This window comes from Pogoniulus pusillus, chromosome 2 (genome assembly GCF_015220805.1).
Source record: "Pogoniulus pusillus isolate bPogPus1 chromosome 2, bPogPus1.pri, whole genome shotgun sequence".
NCBI classification, from domain to species: domain Eukaryota; kingdom Metazoa; phylum Chordata; class Aves; order Piciformes; family Lybiidae; genus Pogoniulus; species Pogoniulus pusillus.
The window spans coordinates 11,810,299-11,832,976 of NC_087265.1; the positions used below are offsets into that span (position 1 = coordinate 11,810,299).

At 40.1% G+C, this 22,678-nt stretch overlaps 1 protein-coding gene across 1 annotated transcript; it reads left to right on the top strand.

Annotated features, from left to right (window-relative positions):
- The first annotated feature begins 962 nt into the window (after positions 1 to 962).
- Positions 963 to 12,591, top strand: DDX18 (DEAD-box helicase 18). The gene is made up of 14 exons (XM_064156321.1): positions 963 to 1,147; positions 1,299 to 1,493; positions 2,429 to 2,566; positions 3,083 to 3,218; positions 3,697 to 3,797; positions 3,910 to 4,109; positions 4,198 to 4,312; positions 5,808 to 5,947; positions 7,219 to 7,380; positions 8,305 to 8,457; positions 9,126 to 9,239; positions 9,906 to 9,962; positions 10,544 to 10,721; positions 12,156 to 12,591. Exons 1-14 carry the CDS (start codon positions 1,027 to 1,029, stop codon positions 12,296 to 12,298), a joined length of 1,953 nt encoding a protein of 650 aa, XP_064012391.1. The 5' UTR covers positions 963 to 1,026; the 3' UTR covers positions 12,299 to 12,591.
- The last annotated feature ends 10,087 nt before the right edge of the window (positions 12,592 to 22,678 follow it).

The following is a 22,678-nucleotide window of genomic DNA, read 5'->3' on the forward strand; positions in this document are numbered from 1 at the left end:
TTAAGACAGCAAAGCAGTCAGCTGTAAGTAAATGCCTGTACTGTTCGTGCCATCTGCTGGTCAAGCAGGATCTGAAGGGCACTGCATTTCAGCCTGCGGGAATCAGGCCAGAGGCCACTAGAAAGGTCATGGTCCGTATCGCTGGAGCCGAGGTGCAGTTGGGAGCTTCAGCTGGCCGCTGGAAAGCACTGTGTAACACAGCTTCAAGAGGCCATGCGCTGGGAACGGCGGGATCCCAGGCCAGGCCCGTTCACTAGCACCACCAGACAGGATAAAAGCTGAAGCGTTTCCATGTTCTTTGCGTGCATCCAGAGGAACAGAGAGCAGACTAAGTTGCTACCGAAGGCACAGCTGTGTCCTTTATGCCTGGAGTTAGTGCTGGGGATTCCACGAGCCTGCAAGTCCCACCAGCTTTAGTGCTCCAGCATGGATGTTCGTCCCACGCCATGCTGCTTCCCGTGGGGACGCCACAGGAGCCTACAGGGCTCACCCGTTTCGGCTCTGGGCTGCTTGGCAACAGCGCACCCATGCACGGAGGCACCTGCAGCCCTGCCAGCCTGCACACGCAGGCTGTCCCCAGAGCCGCCGCTCCTGTGGTGCTGCATTTGCAAAGGCCATGTGCGTGCCCACCGGAGCTAAACGCTTATCACCATGCTGCAAGCAACGCTGCTGGGCTGCGGGGGACTGCGGGCCCGGGGGGGCTGCGGAGGAAAGAAGATAGGAGCTTTCCGCCCGCGCTCACTGAGCTACGGGGACGGGAGACGGGTAAAGAGCCCCGGCAGGACACGCACCGCTGTCGCCCAGCTCTGCCAACAGACACTCCTCCGATGACCTGCCATTTTCACACGGCTCCCGGGAGGCGCAGGCCCCGCCTGGCTGTGCTGCGCTGTCTCCTCCGGTCCGCTGGAGGCCGCTGCGGGCCCCCCGTCAGCCCTGGCGCCCGGCGGGGCATGGAGTTCCGGCGGGGTCCGGATGCGCCTTGCCGCCGTCCCCACGTGTGGCGGGTGAGAGGGGTAGGCGGCGGAGATGTCGGTGTCAGTGGCTGCCGCGGGCAATCTGCCCATGCGGCTGCTCCGCAGAAAGATCCACAAGCGCAACCTGAAGCTGCGGCAGCGCAACCTGAAGCTGCGGGAGGCCGAGGGTGCAGGTACGACCGGGACGGGCGGATGGCCCTGCGGAACTTCTACCGCGCTGAGCCTTGCGGAGCTGTCGCTGACTTTGTGGTTTTTTTTTTTCCTTTCTTTCTTTCTCTCTCTCTTTCTCTCCGTGTTTCCGACACGTGTCTCCGTGCCTTGCAGTGCCTCCGCTAGGCCAGGGACTGCCGCAGAGCCCTCCGGAGGAAGAAGAGGCGGCGGCGGCCCCAGAGGTAGAAGAGGTGACGGCCGGGGCGGCCTCGGAGGAGGTGGAGACTGCGGAGGCTGCCGGCCGCAGCGGCGGGGAGAAAAAGAAAAAAAAGAAGAAAAAGAGGAAAGCGGCAGCCAATGCAGAGGATGGTACCTCATCTTAATAAATACGGCTTGTTTCCCAGGGCTGAGTTAGTCTCGGAGAGACCCTCCCCAAACCCGCTACTTGCGTTTTCCGCCCTATCGGAGAGAACCGAGAGGAGTGCCTTGGGTTGGTCTGGTGCAGGTGTGAAAGCCCGGGAGGTCTGCAATGTTGCCTGTTTTCTTATTCCAGCTGTAACATTTGAGCTCTAAACCGGAGGCAACCGATTTGGTCGTTGCAGAGGATTCTGCTTTGTGACATTAAGTTCGAATGTTTTGCATATTCGTTATACAAACACATGCGAGGTCCTTCAGAGCAGAGCTTTGGCAGACGGATCAAGTTCTGTCCTTGAATGTGCCCCCAGTTGATCTTCTTAGCAGTGCATCTAGCCATGAGCAACATCTGTGTATTATGAAATGACACTGGAAAACTACCAAAAAAATTGCATCCTGCAAATACTGGTAGATTTTTATATAGTTTTATACATATTGATACTTTTATACGTGTAATTTTATATATTTGAAACTTCTGCCCCTTAGGTCTTTGCTATGATAATGCAAACAGGTGTTTTCATGTAGTTCTCTGAGGATTCAGGTACTTGGAGGAAAAAAAACCCTTTACATTACACATTATGTCAGTACAGGTGACCACACTGGGAATAGTTTTGCACCTGATTCCACATTTCTGCAGAAAAGTACATATGGGCTGTATGAAGTTTCACTGGTTTGTTGTATGTGAAAAGCTTCTGAATTCTTTGCCCTGCCTCAGAAAGTTAGAAACATTCTTCCCCATCTTTTGCCCCGCTGCAAAAAAAATGCATGACATTTGTAACTGGTGTACAGACTAAAGAGACTAAAGAAATTAATCCTTTGAAACAACTTTTAGTGGTGAACATATCCTCTGTATCTCTAACTGAATTCTCTTTTCTAAAATCACTCCCTAGATACAGAAACTAAAAAAGCCAAAACTGAAGAAGATGAATCTCTGGAGGCAGAAGATGACCATAAGCAGGATTCCAGAGAAAAAGAGGAGGAAGAAGAGGAGGAGGATGAAGTGCCCAGTTTACCGCTAGGTTTAACAGGTATCTTGTGTTCTCTTTTTCCTGCATGTGCAAAAAGCCATGCTCTAACACTTTATTCCAGAGCAAGATGCTGTTTCCAGGTGAACTTTATAAATCCAAGGTAGAACTGTACAGCTGTTGCAGCTATTAGTCAGTTACTGATGACTGAAATTTAGGTTATATACATAGTCCTGTTAGTCTTTGTAACTGTAGAGGAGGAAGAAAAGTCAGTGAAAGGCAAGGTGGAGGTGCATGACTAGTAAATTTAGCAGGTCCTTAGGAACACACTAATACATAGAATCTTGATAGTGTCTTCAGATTTTATGGTGGAAAAGAATATGAAAAAGTATTTTGCTTTGTTGGTTTGTTTTTTGTTTGTTTTTTTTTAACTGAGTAATTCAGAGGATAGATGAAATTTAAATAAATTTGATTTTTTTTCAATTTCCCTCATTCTAGTTGATTGGATAGGGCTGGGTGATAGGTTGGGCTGGATGAGCTTACAGGTCTCTTCCAACCTGGTTGATTCTATGATTTCAGGTGCTTTTGAAGACAATTCTTTTACTTCCCTGGCTGGTGTTGTCAGTGAGAACACACTGAAAGGCATAGAGGACATGGGTTTTACACACATGACTGAAATTCAGCACAAGAGTATTAAGCCACTTTTGGAAGGGAGGTAAGAAATGGATCCTTTCAATCTAAATCAACCCCAAATATTGTGTACATTTTGCTAGCAAACTTAAGTACATAGGACGTAACTTTTCACAGCTAAATGGTTTGGGTTTATTTAAATATGTTTTCATGTTTCATATGTTCTGTTCACAGACATTAATAGAAGTTAAAAATTCTATCTGTGTTGCCTGTAAGCAGTTGCTTAGGTTAAGCCTGTGGATACTGCTTTCCATTTGGTTTTGAAAACAGGGAAGTTTTTTTACTAGTCATCTTGTCAGTACATCTCAAAGATGCTGGCTCACTGTGTCTAGAGACAGTCACCAATAGCTGTGGACCATGTCTGCCACTGAGATTTTAATATCAACTCTGTTGGTTTCCTTTAAGCCATGTTATGTTTTTACATTACCAGCCTTGTTCAAAATGAGATTGTTCTTGGCACAGTCGACTAAATACTTCTTTCTTTCTAACTTTGCTGCTTGCAGGGATATTTTAGCAGCTGCGAAAACAGGCAGTGGCAAAACACTTGCGTTTCTTATTCCTGCAGTAGAGCTCATCTACAAGTTAAAATTCATGCCTAGAAATGGTAAGGCTCTTCAGTTTATGGCTGAATTGTACTGTGACACAGCCATTTAGAGATGTGGCTAGGAGGAAGATGGGACAAGTCATAACTCTTTCTGCTCTGCTATATTTTTTAGGAACAGGTGTTATTATTCTTTCTCCCACTCGAGAGCTTGCAATGCAAACCTACGGAGTTCTTAAAGAGCTTATGAATCATCATGTTCACACCTATGGTCTGATAATGGGGGGCAGTAACAGATCAGCAGAAGCACAGAAACTTGGAAATGGAATCAACATCATTGTAGCAACACCAGGAAGACTGCTGGATCATATGCAGGTAAGTAAAACACTGGTGTCTAATCTGCATTTTTAAACCATAATAAAACTCCTCTCCCTGTCTGACTCTGAATTTGTTAATCTTCCAGAACACTCCAGGTTTCATGTATAAGAACTTGCAGTGTTTGGTAATTGATGAGGCAGATCGTATCTTGGAGGTTGGATTTGAAGAAGAAATGAAACAGATCATAAAACTTCTACCAAGTAAGGGGGGGAAAAAAAAGTCTTTCCTGGAAATCATTTCACTAACATTATGTCATCTTTATGACTCGATTATTACAAGAGAAGTCATGAATTTTTATGGATCTGTAAATGCACTTCAGAGTGACTATCTTACTCTGTCCTTTTTTTCTGATAACTATTATGTATTACTTCATTTAATATAATTTATCTGACAGTTTACCTGCACATTATAGGGATGTAATTCTGTTCATGTACAATCCTTCTAGTTTAACATTGTTCATTCTTTCATTTTCCTCTGCCCATTTATTTCCTAGAATTCATTATTTTCTAATAAGACTTACATAGAAGGAGAAAGATCTCCAGACTTGCAGTTCAGTTGTTTTTCATGCCTCCAAAAGCAACATTTTAAGGATTTTTAAGTGTTTACTTTAAAAATGTCTTAATTTTTCATGCAGTTATTCCGTGTAATTGACATATTAAACACATTCTCAGTCAACGTGGCTCTCCCTTTTGATTTTCAAAATGGAGAAAGAAAACCACCCATGGAAATAACACAGAAAAAACAGGTGGTTCTGTATCTTAAAATTCAGATCTTCATATTTAACATGCAAATGCATAAATCTAATAACATCCTGTTAAGAAGGTTAATAAACAACGATAAAAATGGGAAGGGAAGGAGGAGTGGGAAAGTGACATCTCTGTTAAGTGGAAAATTATAAATAAACTTTTTGCATACATTTAATTTGGTTTTGTCCCATTAGGAAGGAAAATAGACATTTCAAAAGAGAAAAATTAAAAAAAAGGTGGTGGTGGTGATCAGCAAGAACAGTTGTTACTGTTCTTGCAGTTGTGGAATGGAACAGGTGCATTTTCCATGTACTCCTGTAATGAGAAAATGTTACAGGATCAGGCTATGTATTTGAGCTGAGAGGCATTGCAGATTTCCTACAGTTGCTCTGAGAACTTTGCAGTCATTGAGTCTCAGTACAGCCACGTTGCTATATGGCTAAAAAAGATGCACAAATGTCTGTGTTCTAGACTGGTTTCACAAGAGAAACAGCAACAGTGCACTTAAAAGTTTTTTCTTGCACAATCTCTAGCATGATTTTTTTTGTTGTTGGTTGGTTGGTTGGTTGGCTTCTTTAACAAAAACATTCCAATACTCATGGGAGTGAAATCAGTTTATAATTAGAATTACTAGACTTACCTCTATTTAAATCATTGCTTTGTGTTTAAATTGGAGTGCAAATTATTATTAACATTTTTCCACAGAGAGAGAATATTGTGTTTTGATAACTGTTAGGATTTTGGGGCTGTGGGCAACTGAAGTGAGCATCCTATACAATTCATTATCTAACTATGCACCTCTCTCTGTCAGTAGCAGTTTAGTTGAATTGGGAGTTAATAGAAAAAAAGGTAGACTTGCTCAGGACAGTTTGTAGCTAGGAACTTCTGGACTTGCTATTTTAATTCTCTGACAAATGAAGCTCTTTCAAAATAAATGTTTTTTTTCCAGAGCGCAGACAGACAATGCTTTTTTCTGCAACACAAACCAGAAAGGTTGAAGATCTGGCAAAGATTTCTCTGAAGAAAGAGCCCCTGTATGTTGGGGTTGATGATAACAAGGAGACAGCAACAGTAGATGGTCTTGAACAGGTGAAGTACTTATGCTACTAAAGGGATACGATCTGTGAACGTAACAAGTCCTGTGTGTTTTTTAATTGGGTTGTACCAGCACTGTCTTAAAGGGTGTTTATCATCCTAACAGGCCAAAGCTGCCTCAAGGGTTTTATTCAGTCTGCTAACTATAGTAAATTATCTGCATCTAGTTAATGTTTGCAGAACAGGTGATATAAAATCTCATAAAACACCAGTAGTTACCTACACTTGTCTCTTCTTATCTATGTTAAAGACCTACGCTCCCATGGTGGTTTGGAAGTTACCCACCCCCCACACACTTTAGAAATCACCCAGTCTAAACTCTGGAAATTGAATGAAGCTTTTATGTTTACAGCTTAGCATAATATACAAGCAGATATTTACAATATATATACTGTTATGTACAAAAATATACAAGGTAAAAGGTAATACAGAAACACAACAGCCCTCCCAGAAACCTGAGTCCCCAGGAGGGGCTCCCAACCACCCTTCCACCTTCTCCCACCCCTCTCTACCTTACCCCAGTTGTTGCCTTGTGCCCAAGGAAGAATGGAGGGTCAGCCAGGGAGTTAGGAAGTAAGTGGATTAATCAGGTTAGGTTAGAGAGAGTGCCTGAATGCCTTATCTGTGTTTGGATTCTTGCTCTTATACATCTCAGCAAGCCTGTGAGTGAAGTAGACATCACCACTGTTTCCCTTTCACAGCCTGTAACCTAGTTCTTCTCACCAAAACAGTGGTTTTTGTGGTGCACAGTGGTTTATGTGTTTGTGCTGTTGGCAAGGTGTGATGATGAGTGTTGTTATAAAGTTACTAGTAGCTATGCATTACCTTAGTAGGGTAAACCAGCAACAAGAAAGCTGTGAAATAAAATTCTTGCAATCATAACAAATGTTAAGAACTTGATGCTGTTCTTTCATGCCCAATGTCAGTAATTCAGAGTTCTTTAATCTTAATTGTATACAGTAATTACTTTTCTCTAAACTTGAGACTGGTTTGGAGGATTAAAAAGTACTACCTGATATTTCAAGTTAGTACATTTAGGGTTTTTTGCCTACTTCATACCATCTTAAGGAGTTTCAATTGTGCAGCTAAGGGGCAGGCAATACATTGAACATTTTAACCCATAGCTGGAACATTTTAACATAGCTGGAAAAATAACTATTTGGCATATTTGTCTCACAGTGTAACACTTCCCAGATTTCATTGTATTGCTGAAACAAAAGTTTGTTCCATGCTAATTTGTATAACAACATTTAAACATTTTCCAGGGGTATGTAGTGTGTCCATCTGAAAAAAGATTCCTTTTGCTCTTCACATTCCTCAAGAAGAATCGGAAGAAGAAACTAATGGTATTTTTTTCTTCATGTATGTCAGTCAAGTACCACTATGAGTTACTCAACTATATTGATCTGCCTGTTTTGGCCATCCACGTAAGTATTTTTATTCATTGCTTTATTTTTAGTTAATGTCATATACCTTTAAATTGTTACTGACCTTACATTATCCTTGTTTATTTTTGTCTAGTTTCTAACAGACACTCTGCTTAGAAAACTGTTGATGGTCTTGATTAGTCTGTAGAGAAAGCAGAAAGAGCAAAGACTGCATAATAAAAGCATTTCAGTATTGTTAATCTTCCTATTTCCCAAACCAGGGCTCTGTGTAAAAAGCTTTCTGTTTTCTTTCAATACATTTCCTTTCACAAGCACTGAAACTAAGTTTGTGGAGCAAAACTGTTGTCAGAGGCATCCAGACAGTGATCCCTGAAGTGCTGGGTGCTTTTTCTAAAGGCCAGAGTTATGTTTGGTTTTACTATGTCAATTCTTACCATTTGGAGGAGTATTTTAAAATTTTGTTTCAAATCACTAAATGTATAATTTAGGAGAAATAATTGACTGAAAGCTTATGAAACAGTTGTAGCTGACCACAAATATTCTTTGGTTTGTACTTTGGAGGATTTTTTTTTCACTCTACTGTGACACAACAATTACAGCTATGAGGTTGGTTTAACCTCTAATCTGTCTAACATATTGCTAGTCTTATAGATGCCCTTTTTCTTAACTTCAAGCTCTCCTGAAAAGGATTCTTATGCAACCAGATTTTTGATGCTTTGGAAGATACATTGTAGTCTCTGAAACATGCCAATTCATGTAGCTCTGTGCTGTTGACCGTAGTTGTACTGTGGGTCTGTACAACTCCAGGATGTGGAAATAGTCTCAAAATTCTTTCATATTTTTGGCAGTGATTATGTGAAATGGGAAATGGAAACTAGATTAAAGATTACAAGTTGTCGGATTTCTTTCTTTACTGTGGATTTTTTTCAGTTGGTCTTTCATCACCTTTTTCTTTCCTTTTAGGGCAAGCAGAAACAAACCAAGCGGACTACAACGTTTTTCCAGTTCTGTAATGCAGAATCTGGAATACTGTTGTGTACCGATGTAGCTGCCAGAGGATTGGATATTCCTGAGGTTGACTGGATTGTCCAGTATGACCCTCCAGATGATCCAAAAGTAAGTTAAAGAAATAGAGAAGCTTCATAGCAACAAATCTAATCCTAGCTACAAATGCAGTTGCAGAGAAAAGCTGAAACTGCAGCTAGACAGAGATCAGGATTCAGCCATGTTCGTATCTAGCCACTGATTTATTCTAGTTTATTTCACCAACTCCTTAAGAAATGCTGCACCTAGCTGAGACCTTTGTTACCTTTTCAGTACTTCCTTTATAAAACATTGTTCTGTTAAATGACTTTAAAATCTAAGCAGCTAAAAAACGAAACACTTTCCAGGAGGAGTATGAGTTTATATGTGTACATCCCTGAGTCTCCTAACAGCTTTTCCCCTGGAAATTTGATTTTTACTTAAAATACAAGTAATCTTCTTTGAATCAGTATAAACAAAGACCAGAAAACTCAGAAGTTTGACAAATATACGCAGCAAATATGCCCAAAGAAAAGTTTAATTTTCAGTCATAGCAGACATAATTTTTTGTTGTTGTTGTTCATTAAAAGGTAAAATACTTTTCTTTGCATCTTCAGCATTTCACTTCCCTAATCCATGTGTCAGGCTTTAAAAATAATGGGTGGTGCATCACTCATGTTAAATTAGGAGGGTTTCTGCAAAGCTGCTCAATTACTGTATGTTTGAAAGACTGATTGAATGTTTTTCTTACTCTTTCCAAGGAGTACATTCATCGTGTTGGTAGAACTGCTAGAGGCATAAACGGTAGAGGACATGCTCTGCTCATCTTACGGCCAGAAGAACTGGGCTTTCTTCGTTACCTAAAACAAGCCAGGGTAAACTTAAGCCTAGATATTATTATTGCTTTGTTTTACTGTGCAAAAGGTTTTTAAAGGCAAAACCTGACATGATTAATCAAATATTTTAATTTTTTAAGCAATAAATGCTTAGAAAATATTTAATTTGACACCTGACTTTAAAGTCAAGAGCATAACGGTAAATATTTGAGGGTATTTATAGTTGTTCTGCAACTCTGTAACTTGTCTTACTAAAATATATATGTATCTACCTACCTATCTTATCTATCTATTTAATCTTGTTGGAAGAATAGTGGGAGTTTGACCCAGAGGAAATGAAAACCCAGATATTGCTTGTGCAGGATTTTTTTTTCTATTAAAAAAATCAATTGCATTTTGTTCAATTCCAAAAGAAAGTGTACCCTAAGCTTTTCTTGACTGCTCTCCTTATGGGCTTGTTGCCACTTTAGTTAGAAGTGGTGTAACTTCTAAAGCAGAAGGAGTAAAAGTGTCATAATGAGTATCTATTACTCTAGCTTAAAGGAAGTGGTAATACTGGCATGTTGATGTAAAGGTAATTTGGAGATACAGCTGTGTATTGAAATCTGCTATCTAGCAGGACTTTTCCCATTTGTCTTAGGTCTTAAATAGATATACTATTTACATAGTATAAATTATCTTGATGTTTTCTTGTATTTTTTTAAGGTACCACTAAGTGAATTTGAATTTTCTTGGTCAAAGATCTCAGACATCCAGTCTCAGGTATGAAATGACTTCATGTTACAGCTACTCTGAATATCTATAATAATTTACATGGTGAATGCAAAGCAAAGTCTGCAGTTTAAAAATAGGTGTGCTCGTTTGAAACAGTCTCTGTAGTGTGCAATAAATCTGCACAATATTGTACCTTGATGACAATAAACTCATAAAATGCTTAGAAATTAAAGATTAATTTTAAAGTCTAGTACTAAATTTTGTCATTATACAGTACAAATTTCCTCGGAAGAATTGGAAGGTTTTTTTACATTATATCACAAATATAATATATTGTGATATAAACAGTGATATATCACAATATATTGTGATATAAACAGTGATATAAACCTACTTTCAGCTTCTTGTCTGGCATAGCAAGCAGAGTTTGAGTAGTTTTTGTTGAAGAGTTCCTGATGTTCAGATTTATTGTGAATAACATGTATCTTAAAAGATGAATAGTGAATGTTAGTGCAACTAACACACTAAATAATATGCTTGAATATAATTTACACACTTGTTACAGCTATAACTGAATGTATCACTTGTTTTTTTTTTCATTTGTTGTGTTTTTTAACCCACCTTACCAGCTGGAAAAACTGATTGAGAAGAACTACTTCCTTCACAAGTCAGCCCAGGAAGCATACAAAGCTTATATTAGAGCTTATGACTCCCATTCTCTGAAGCAGATCTATGATGTCAATAACTTGGATCTTCCCAAAGTCTGCCTTTCATTTGGTTTTAAAATTCCTCCATTTGTTGACCTCAGTATCCTTTTACTGCAGTGTTTTAAAGTTGAATTTCTACATTAGAAATGTTAAATGCAGCTGACTGAAGTTCCTGTGTTACTTCAGATTTTGATACATTTTTTTGCTATTAATCACATAAATGCATTGTTCAACAAATTTACCAAAGCAAATACTAAAATTGCACCATTTGCCTACAGACATATGTGTTTTAGTGCATGCATGTGCTGTACATGCTTCAGTTGCTGTGGTGTGTCAGATAACTGTGATGTAGGCATGCCTGCAAGTTCTAGAGTGCTGTTCTCCATTGAAAATTATTTCCATTGCAAGGTACGTGCTCATAAGTTTAATAATAACGGACCATTGAAAGAGAGGAATGAGAGCATGAAATAGAAGACTGTCTATATCAATCCCAAACCTCCAGTAGATGGAATTTGAAGCAGTAGTACTTGGTCCAACCTAGCTGGACAGCTGGAGGAATAAAAACATTAATTAGTTCCACAGGTTGAAAGTTCTAGTTTTGTCTGCAGTTATAAAATTAGAGAGTGGCTTAAGTTGAAAAGGACCTTGGAGATCATCTACTCCTACTTCCCTGTCATGAGCAGGGACAACTCTCTACTAGACTCAGGTGTTCAAGGCCTTGTCCAACCTGGCTTTAAACACCCCCAGGGAGGAGGCATCAACAACCTCCCTAGGCAACCTATTCCAGAGTCACCCACCTTGTGCTAAAGAATCCTAAGATTCAGGCTCAACCTACTCGCCCTAAGCTTCAAACCATTCCATTCCATCCTAGTGCTAGACACTGGTCAGGCCACACCTTGAGTACTGTGTTCAGTTCTGGGATTCTCAATTCAAGATTGATGTTGAGATACTGGAACATGTCCAGCGAAGGGCAATGAAGCTGGTTAGAGGCCTGGAACACAAAACCTATGAGGAGAGGCTGAGGGAGCTGGGGGTGTTTAGCCTGGAGAAGAGGAGGCTCAGCGGTGACCTCACTGCTGTCTACAACTACCTGAAGGGAGGCTGTAGCCAGGTGGAGGTTGGTCTCTTCTGCCAAACAACCAGCAACAGAAGAAGGGGACACAGTCTCAAGTTGTGCTGGGGAAGGTATAGGCAGGATGTTAGGAGGAAGTTGTTGCCAGAGAGTGATTTGCCATTGGAATGGGCTGCCCAGGGAGGTAGTGGAGTTGCCGTCCCTGGAGGTGTTGAAGAAAAGCCTGGATGAGGCACTTAGTACCATGGTCTAGTTGACTGGCTAGGGCTGGGTGATTTGATAGGGCTAGTTGATTGGACAGGGCTGGGTGATCTTGGAGGTCTCTTCCAACCTGGTTGATTCTATGATTCCTTACTGTATAATGCTCTTTTTTTCCCCTCTCACATTAATAACTCTTGTGGTACTTAAAAAGCAATGTTTCATATTACTCCTTTTTAAGTTCTTTAACCAATAAAATTCCAGATGTGCATAGCAACCATGGCAGAAGACTACAGAAAAGAGGTGGAGGTGGAGGATTTGGTTACCAGAAGTCAAAGAGTGTCCACAAAGCTAAAATCTTCAAACACATTAACAAGAAATCAGATGGTCGACAGTTCTCTCGTTGATTGGATGGTCATTAAAATGGCTTGTGGCATTGGAAAAGCCTACCTGGAGCAAAACATCTGGCAGATAGTTACTTCCAATTTAAACTGCTCTTTTTTCTTCATGTTTAGAGATCTTTATGGTTTTGTTTTTTGTGAATATCTTTTATCTTTCAGCTCAGAAAGACTGGAAGGGAGATGAAAGACAGGAGGATATGGCAAAGTAATTTTGCCATACTCGCAAGGAAGAAGACAGTTGAATACAGTTACCTTAACTCAATACTACAGAGTTTTTATTAAAGAAATTTAAAAACCTGGCTAGATTCACTTGTTTTATACTTTCCCTTTTGTGTTGAATGAAAATTGTTGGGAGTAGACAACACAGGTACAGATCACAGGGTGAGAAAAGAGGAAGACTTTGTTCACCCAAATTGTCACAAGGAAATTCAGTGCTATGGAACTCTTCTCCATAAAATGTGCTGAAGAATATGGGACAATTCCTTTAGAACACAGCATAGTTATGAATAATTAGGCTGTGTGAGCTTGTTACTAATTTCAGTCATCATATCTGTAGAAATAGTGTCAAAACTTATTAAAAACCAAGAACAATTCACATCTGGGACATGCTTAATACCGTTTCTTTTCATGTGACAAAATGGTAACATTCTAGTGAAGTGTGTGCTTTTCATTCATGTTCTCTTTAAATGTATCCATCTGTAAACACTTGCTGTACTTTCTTATTAATAGTCTAAGAAAATTAAGTAGTTTACATAAATTGAAGCACTGAGCCTAGATATAATGTTGGGGTGTTTTTTTAAATATTAACCTTGGTTCAATGAGATTTTTTGCAGTTGTAACCTGTGAACTGCTTTTTAGTCTTAGCAGCAATGGGCAAAGTCATGCCATGGGACTGAAGGGGCGGAGAGATTTCATAAGTGAAGAAGTGAAATGGAGCATGAATAGACTAGAAAGATAGCTTGAGGGAGAAGTATAGAAGACTGAAATGGGAGAGAGCAGAATACATACTGCAAACAGAACAAACGTGGAGATGAAATACAAGTAGTACACATAAAATGGGCAAAAGAGTAACCTTTGTAGAAGTAGGTAACTTTAGGAGGCTACAATGGTGATGGGCAATAGCACTTCAAAAATGTGCATCCTTTCATGCAGGGAAAGACTGAAATGTGTGATCTTAGTAGAACGTCTTTTTTTCCCCCCCTCTTCCCCCTCCCTTAACATCTGAAATGTAACTTGGGACCAGTTATGAATCCAAAAAGCATATGTAGTTACTCCAATGTAAAATAGACTGCTGTTCCTTGATATAGCAACTACCTGAAAAAAGGTTAGAGCCAGGTGGGGTTTGGTCTCTCTTCTCCCAGGCACCTAACAGCAGAACAAGAGGACACAGTCTCAAACTGTGCCAGGGCAAGTTTAGGCTGGGTGTTAAGAAGAAGTTCTGCATGGAAAAAGTGATTGCCCATTGGAATGGACTGCCTGAAGAGATGGTGAAGTCACCATCTCTGGAGGTTTTTAAAAGGAGGCTGGCTGAGGCAGTGCTATGGTTTAGTTAATTAGAAGATGCCAGGTGAATAGGTTAGACTTGATGATCCTAGAGGTCTTTCCCAACCTGGTTAATTCTGTAATTCAGCATGTCAAATTTAAATCTGTGATCTGTGCATTCAAGTATTGCAGAAAACCTAGACAAGCTTCTTTCCACCCATAGAGAAATCAGATCATTTTAGAGGGGAAAATAGTATGACCCTTTTGTTGCTACTGCTACCATTTAGAACTGGGAGTTGCCTTTTTTTGCCCTTTTATGAAACTGCCATTAAAGCCTAACAGACTTTTTGAGATTAACATTGGTCAAATATTAAGAACTTCTGATATGTCAATATATTTAAGCAGAAAAAAAGCCATTCTAGTAATAGAATTTGCTTCCAGGGTTGCAGGAAAAGGCAGCTTTGCTCTGAAGGGTAAGCAACATTAAGTACATGAAGCCTGGCTTATTGAGTTCTAATATTTTATTCTGTGTTTGCTTATATATTTATAAATAATAGGTGTCAAAATAGTTCTCCTGTCTATTAATAATGCATTTTGTGTTATCTCTGATATCTGCAAGATCATGCAGTTAAAGGATTCTGTCTAAAACTGCAAGCTGTGCAGTTACATTGAGAACTTACACTGTAGTGAAATTACCTCTGAGGGACTCATTAGATGTGCAATATTAATTACTTGGGGAAAAAATATATAAGCAAAGCCACAGTAAACCACTGTAAAGATCAATGTTATTATGTAGCCACAAGTGGACTTGGTGCCTAGGGACATGGTTTAGTGCTGGGTGGAGGGTTTGACTGGATGATCTCTGAGGTCTCTTCCAACCAGATGTTTTCTGTGGTTTTGTGTAATGTGGAGTACTGGTTTGAAACAGGATAAAATGTGAGGTGATGGGTACAGTCAGTGACCACTTGTCCATGTTCTGCACAGCCAGAACTGGTCAGGTCTAAAAGCACATCAGAATTCCTGCCACTTCTCTATGTCAGAAAAAAATCTGTTCCACAGGGAACTCCTTTTTTTCTGTCACTCCTGAGTACAGAAGGCTGACTGCTTTCCTGGCAGCTAGACAACTTCCATCTCCACTCATCCTTTTTTCTTTGGGAGACTGCATGCATTGGATTTCTGAAGTCTGATATGAGAGCAATGGAAAAACAGGTTTGGCAGGAGTCTGCACAGCTCCACCCAGGTATATTTGATTTACATTTTCTTACCCAAATACAAAGAAATCCTTGAAATAATCTCATCTAGGAGAAGAAAAGTCTGGGTGGTATTGCTCTAGAGCAGTACTAGCTTACCCTTAAAAAGAAACAAATGATACTACTGTTACTTAAGCATTATAGGTGAATTACTGCACAGTAACTACACAGTCTGCTATTTCACACTGTAACTTCCTGATTAAGCAGATGAGAAATTCTGACACTTAAGTGGGAATCAAAAGAGAAAGGCTTCAGCTTCCAGGCTTGTGCAGATGCAGTTACCTTTCTTTATGGAATTGTGAATGAAAAACAGTTTCTGATGACATATCTCTGTGTATCAGGCAGAATCTATTCCACTATGGTACTGCAAGAAGTTTAAAAGATTGTCAAACTGGTTGGAAATCTAACATTTCCTTTGCAGTTTACCCTGTTATCAATCTTGTGAGCAGTTAATAGACCTCAGCCATCACACTCTCAAGGCTTGTCTCATAACAGTGACTGATAGCTTGGGGACTAATATTGTGTGCCTTGAGAAATTGCCTTCTTCCTCTGAGAACCTTGACAAAGAAATTGGACTCTTTAAACCACTTAAAGGGTGATCAAAACGGTCCTGCTTGAACTAGAAGATTTTTTTGACAGTTTTTGGAACAGGCCCATAAAGGAGAATTCCATTGCTGAGATACTGCTCATAATCATGAAAAATCTCATCCTGATAGTTTGCTGTGCCATAACCCTGCTGAGTTACAGGCAAGCACAGGACTAGTCAGAAAGTGTTGCCATCAAATTTTTCAGGGTGAGTGTCACAGGTAAAGATTTATTGACAGTATAGAGCAGTACTTAGGAATGGAATAAGATACTATCTGCTTAGGTTTGCTGTAAATAAGTTTGTTTTAATTTTGGCAGTAATTTGCCTTTTTGTTTCACATGTGAGTTGATGACTCAGTTTAAGTAAGCTACCAAAGCTTTAGATACACTAATTATTTGCTTTCAAGCCAGTAATCAAAGGCTCTGGGGAAGCAAACTCTCACAGGAAGGGTGAAAAAGGGCTATGGCATTACAAAACCAAACCACTGATTTTAAGTGGAGGTCTCTTAATTTCACACTGTGAAGGAAGGCAGGGTACTGGCAGGGTACAGTACAGGTCTATCACTTGTTTTCAGTCTTACCACAGGCCTGTTTAGGAGACAACCCTCCAGTTATTTCTGGAGAAGAAAATAACTGGAAAGGATGCAGTCATTAACCTTTAAGTGGTGGGTTGATTGAGTGCTTTTTCAAACTGAAAGAAGCCTATAATCAGCTGGCTAGGCATGCAGAATAAAACCTTTCTGTTCTTGACTTTGGCTATAGTAGCTTGATTTCCTTGGGATTTTAGCTGTGTGGCTTGACAGGACAATTCGTGTAACTGTTACCAACGCTTTTATTTGCTCTAGATTTATAGAAGATGTTGAGCTGTGAAAATAAGAATCCAGTCTCTTCAACTGAAATGCTCTTCACTTCTAAAAAATTTGCTGGCTTGCATCAAAGCCATAAATACTATAATGTTGCTTGTGTCAGATCTCTTTATTGCACAGCCACGTGAGGAAGAGATTGCCTTTTTTTTTTTCCTGCATCTTAGCAACCACAATAAACTTTTGATACAGAGTTGTAAGGAGAGGTAGAGGAAGGATGCCATTAAGAATGGAAGATAAAAAGAAAATTAGAGTGCTGTCTTTGTTATATTGGCATCATCCAGCTTAAGAACTGCATTCATCTTTCAAAAAAATTATCTGAGCATTCTCTACAATTGCAGTCCATTTTCCCAAATGCTTGTGTTAGCCACAACACTGAAAAATGCAACCATTGACTATTTAATTCCTACTTGGTCAGAATTAAAAACAAGAAAATCATAGGCTCTGCAAAATCATGTATAACAGTTTCAAAACTTTGTTTCAAATGCTCTTCTCTATCTTTGCTTAAAAAAAAAAAAAAGCCAACAAAACAACACACCATGAACAACTGCATTTTGCTAATTAGTCATATCAATCAACGTGCTAGTTTGAAGCTAGCTAGAATGTTTTGGTGAGAAGAGTTAGGTCACAGGCTATGAAAGGGAAACAATGGTGAGGTCTACTTCACTCATAGGCTTGCTGAGATATATAAGAAGAATGTAAATATAGATAATACAGATGTTCTCTGTCTGGGCTTTGGGGCTGCATCACAGAATCATAGAATCAGCCAGGTTGGAAGAGACCTCCAAGATCATCCAGGCCAATCTAACCCCCAGCCCTATCCAGTCAACTAGACCATGGCACTAAGTGCCTCATCCAGTCTTCTCTTGAACACCTCCAGGGATGGTGACTCCACCACCTCCCCGGGCAGCTCATTCCAATGAGAAATCACTCTCTCTGGGAAGAACTTCCTCTCTCTAACCTAACCTGCCCTCTCTGTGATTAATCCACCTGCTTCCTAACCCCCCTGGCCAACCTTCCAATCTTCCTTGGGCACAAGACAAGATCTGGAGCAAGGGAGGCGGGTGGGAGAAAGGTGGAAGGGTGGCTGGGAGCCCCTCCTGGGGACTCAGGTTTCTGGGAGGGCTGTTGTGTTTCTGTATTACCTTTTAACTTTGATATTTCTGTCTATAGCTGTATATACTGCAAATATCTGCTTGTATATTGTGCTAAGCTGTAAATAATAAGCTTCATTCAATTTCCAGAGCCAGCTGAGTCTAGTCTGGGTGATTTTCCAAAGTGTGGGGAGGGCAGGTAACACCCAAACCATCACACTCAATATGTTTACATTCCTCTCAATTGTAGCAGAAGAAAATTCAGCTAAATTCTTGTAGTGCTAGAAGAGGTAATTCTTTAATACTAGAAAAAGAATCCTTGACCTGTACTAAGTCGCAAATGCAGCATGCCCTGTTACAGAACTATGTGAAGTGCTAAGTGATTATTTAAACACTGTGTTTTCCACTTCATTGCAAAAATCTATGAATCTTTTTCTGGTGCTCTGCATGTGCTACTCAACTACTCTCAAATTTTTTTTAGCATAAAATCATTTAGGCTGAAAAAGGCCTTTAGGATCATCACATCCAACCATTAACCTACATGTCCTACACATCTTTTATATGCTTCCAGGGATGACAGCTCAACCACTTCACCTAGGTAGCCTCTTCCAGTGCAACCCTTTCAGTAAAGATTTTTTCCCAGTCTCTAACCTAAACCTTCACTGGTGCAAACTCATTTCCTCATCCTGTCACTTGAGAGAACAGACCAACACCCACCTCGCTACAACCTCTTTTTAGGTTAAAACTAGCACAAAGAGGTAGCAGAGAGCAGAGGATGAAATAAAACTGAAGCTACCAGAAACTCTCATAGGACTTTTGTATCTAAAGTAAACAAATAAATAACCCCCCAGAAAATTAGTCAAAACACTCAAGTTCAGTGTAGTCTATTTTTAGGGGTCTAAAAATAATCCGCTTCTATGTCCAACAGATAAAAGCAAGCTTCTAAAAAAGGTAAACTGTATTTAAATATTATGTATTTCCTATAAAAATAGAGCATCACTTCACATGATGATTTGAAATTCTGTTATCTGGATGAATCACTATCCACTAAAGCTGTTCCTAAGCAGCATGCTATCCTTGAAGGTGCTTGGAAACAAGGATAATGAAGCTGGCCTGCTGTCTGGTGCAGACAGATACTTCTGGAGCACAGCTCTACAAAGGGGAGCTTGGACAGGACTTAGAGGTATGTGGGGAGAGTTAAGCTGTGTTAAGAACTTCGAGACTGACAGGAAAAAAAAAAACAGAATTATGACAACCCTGAGTCTGAGAAGATTCATTTCAACATTGGCAGCCAGAAGAGTGATTTTTTTCAGGCAGTGTTCGATAAGGTGGTAAGGACTGTGACTAGGAAATATATTTTGCTATTCCTCACCTCTATCACAGGTCTTTTTCTCAGCAATTTTCAGGTCACCAGAGAAAAATGAGAATGAATGCAAAGGAACTGTTTCTACTCTTACATTTTATAAGCAGATTACTGCTTCCCACCCTTTAATGTTTTGCATCCCTGAGACTTTTCAGCCCACAAACCTCCAAACATCTAGATGGAAAGATGACACTATTTTGTGTTTACTTTAAATTCTATGAGTTAGCTCCAGGTCCCTACTCACATTTATTTGCTTATTTTAAGGAGAATGAAACAGTCAGAAATACCAGTTATCTTTTGAAGATACCACTGGTGTACTTTGTTAAAAGAGAAGCTATGAAGATGCAAACTGAATTTTTTGAAGCCACTTGAAAGTATCAGTGAATAAAACAAAGTATTTTCATTGTTTTCATTGTGCTCTGACATGACAGTAACTATAATACTGTAACTGTACATTAAACTAGGCCCTTCCTCAGTTTCAACAAAAGAAAGGAGTGGGGGTTTTTGGTCTCTTTCTTGGTGTTTTATTTTTATCATTTCATGTAATATGTATTTGCTTTTCTGTTATCCAAAATACATGCAAGTATCCTCATTTTTTTTAAAATTCCCTCTTCTGTTTTTCAAAGTATATCCTGGTTTCTGAGCCATTGTAATGCTATTGTTGCCATAGCAATCTTTGAAGAGCACTAAGCCTTTGCATTCACAAGACAAGACAGCACTGGGATAATTATTTAAGAAGAAATAAATCCCTGTGAGACTTTATTTAAGCCTCTGTATTATAGCACGAAGTTATTTCAGTCAAGTGGGAGGAAAAAGTAGGAGATTTCAATTAATTTGATGTGTGAACTAGAATGTAGCTAGCAGGAAGTGGCACATAATATACACATAAGAAACAGGAGTAAAGAGATGGAATGCAAGTTCTACGAAAGGAAGACTTTGAGATCTTGGCTACTTTAATGATGGCCTACATATAATCCACAATTCATAAATGAAATATCCTTGCACAAGAAGAAGCCCAACTCATTTCATGCAGGAGCAGGAACAACAGATCATATTCTGGACCATTCTGGCCCCTAAACATGAAGCTTTTGCAGTTAGTCTGAGTTTGGTCTCTTTATTGGTCTCTTTATTTGGTCTCATAGAATTCTATGATTCTATGATTTTTGTTTGCAGTCTGTCTTAAACACTTGAACTATTCAAATTATGTCAGGATTATCTGAGTCCTTTACTAGGTTCATGGAATTGGACTGAAAATTGTTGAAACATTTAGAAGTTAAAGAGCACTTTTATCCACTTGTTCCCTTTACTGCTTCTAGGTGTGGGTGACTTTTAAAGAAATAAATTCTAGTTTAGTTACTCTTTAGCTGGCATTTTAAAAGTGGCATTAACTGACAAAGTGAGACACAAATTAGAGAGGAGGGATGTAAAGACAAAACATGTAAAGTTCCTTGTGAAGCAGTCACAGGATGTCTGCCAATCCTGGCAAATATTTATCAGTGTCTCATTGTTTCTGAGGCAGCTTTAGGCTCAACTTGCAACAGTATTGTGAAAATGCTTTTCTTGACCAGCTCTATCAGACTCTGCCTATTGGTAGCTCAGAATGTGAGACTTCAGCACTCAGAAGTTCTGTTCTTCTAATAGTAAAAGTTGGTAAGTAATGCAGATAGTTTTCTCTTTGCTGCTCCCTTACACTAGAGCAACTATTAGAATTACTATAGGAAAGAACACCCAAAATCATACCTGCATTAGGAACCTGGAAAATAATTAATTTGCTTTATTGTTCATCTGAAGTGGCATCCAAAAGTGAACTAACAAAGCAGGCTGGTTATTCTAACTATAGTCATCGTCTTTCATTTCTGTAATATTTTATCATTGTTTGGGCTTTTGAAGTTAGGATCCCTGAATAAGCCAAGTTAGACTCTGCTTGCTGTGGGTTACATAGTAGTACTGTATGGGGTTGCTGCTTTTTGAGATGATTCTGTTTCTTTAGTGACATGAAACCAAGAGAAGAACATTGATTTGAGCAGCATTCATTTAGATGGGACTATTTTCACCCAGAGAATACTTCTTCTCTACCTCAAAAATAAGCAACTGAACTGTCTCCAAACTCTGCTCCATTATCATTTGTGATTGTAGGTGTTGTGAGAAATATATAGAATCATATGTTTGATCCAATCAATTTGTGGCAAGAGGTCACAGACAAGGAGGAAGGGGGGGGGTTGAATGAAACTGCATTCCTGCTTGCACCACCATCTCAATAAGCTTAAAGATAAGAGTAATAAGATTGGCGAAGGAGGGAGGCATGTGGAAGAGATAGTCTTTTGCATATTTAAATGGAAATGCATTCCTCCTGGTGCCACCTTTCCTGTATGAGCAAATAGAAGAACCAGGACTTTGAAGTTCATGAGGAAGACACTTAAGCAAGACCCCTTACTTCATCAAAGATTACCAGAGGGACCACCGGATAAAAGGAGACCTGTGTGGAAGAGACATCTCACATTCCTAAGAACTGATAAGGAAAACCCAACCTTTTCTTAGAACTTAGTAAATATGTAATAGAATAGGGTATAAAAAGACAAAGCTGAAGGCAAAGGGTGTGCGTTGGGGTAGATCAGAGTCTCTCCTCGCACCCAGGCCTGTACATTGCTTGATTCCTGCAACTCTATTAAAGCCTTAACTTGCATGAACACCAGTTTGTGCCTGTTATTTATGACAGTGTGCTGCCTTTTGCAGGGAAGCATGTCACAGACTTTCTTTGGTCTTATTTTCCAACCTTTCATAACCTGAAATCCCTTTGGAGGTCTCTCAGCAGCACCTTCCAACCTGATAAGGGAGATGAACTTCTGGTTTTGTCCAGTTTTGTCCCACTAAAACTGTCCTGTTAACAGGCTACGGTGAAACAAAAGGAGGGGAAATTCTGGGTATGGGTTGTAAAGGATCCCAGGAACGACAGCAGGCTAAAAGACATTAGCCATGTACCTAAAACGCAGTGCTCAGGTTACTACAGGATCCTGTCACACTGCTTGCCAGGAAGCGACAAAACTCTTTGCTTTGTACCACCCTGTTAACCTCTGTCAGAGACTTTAAAAGAGGCCGAGTAACAGGTCTAAAGTTATTTTTGAAACATCTTGGTTTTCAGAGGCTGGGCACTTGCCTTTAGTAAAGAAATCATACTGTAAATCTGCCCTGAAACAGACGTAAAGATCGAGATGTTCCCTGACACCTCCAAATTATAGACTATTTTTTATTATTATTATTATTATTATTATTATTATTATTATTATTATTATTATTATTATTATTAAATAGTTTGTTTGTTCTTTGGTTGGTTGGTTTGCTTTTAACGTAGAAAACTTCCCATTTAAGTGCTGCAGCCTTGAAGTAACTCGCGTTCGCTACCAAAGCCGCCACCAACCTTGCGGGCTGCGCCCGGCGGCGGCAAGAGGCCGCTGACTCGAGGCGACGCTCTGGTGGACCATGGTGGGCAGGGCCCGTGAGGAGAAGAGGAGTGTTCGACAGCCTCTCGGGAGCTGCGGGGAGAACGGGGAGACACTCCGTCATCTCACGGCGGCTGTGAGGAGAAAGAAGTGTCCCGTCACCTCACGGGGGGCGGTGGGGAGAAGGCAGCGTCCGGCCGCCTCAGGGGAGCTAAGCCGAGATGCCGGCGGAGGCGGCACCTCCTGCCGCAGCGGAGCGGACCGTCCGCCGCGGAGGGGCTCTGCTACCGCCTCCGAGGCGGCCGTTGGGGC

Bases quoted from the DNA above. Each gene is read 5' to 3' on its own strand.
- DDX18 (XM_064156321.1), top strand. From the start codon at position 1,027: ATGTCGGTGTCAGTGGCTGCCGCGGGCAATCTGCCCATGCGGCTGCTC. The intron at 8,458-9,125 runs GTAAGTTAAAGA...ACTCTTTCCAAG, and splicing joins ACCCTCCAGATGATCCAAAA to GAGTACATTCATCGTGTTGG. The intron at 9,963-10,543 runs GTATGAAATGAC...CCACCTTACCAG, and splicing joins TCTCAGACATCCAGTCTCAG to CTGGAAAAACTGATTGAGAA.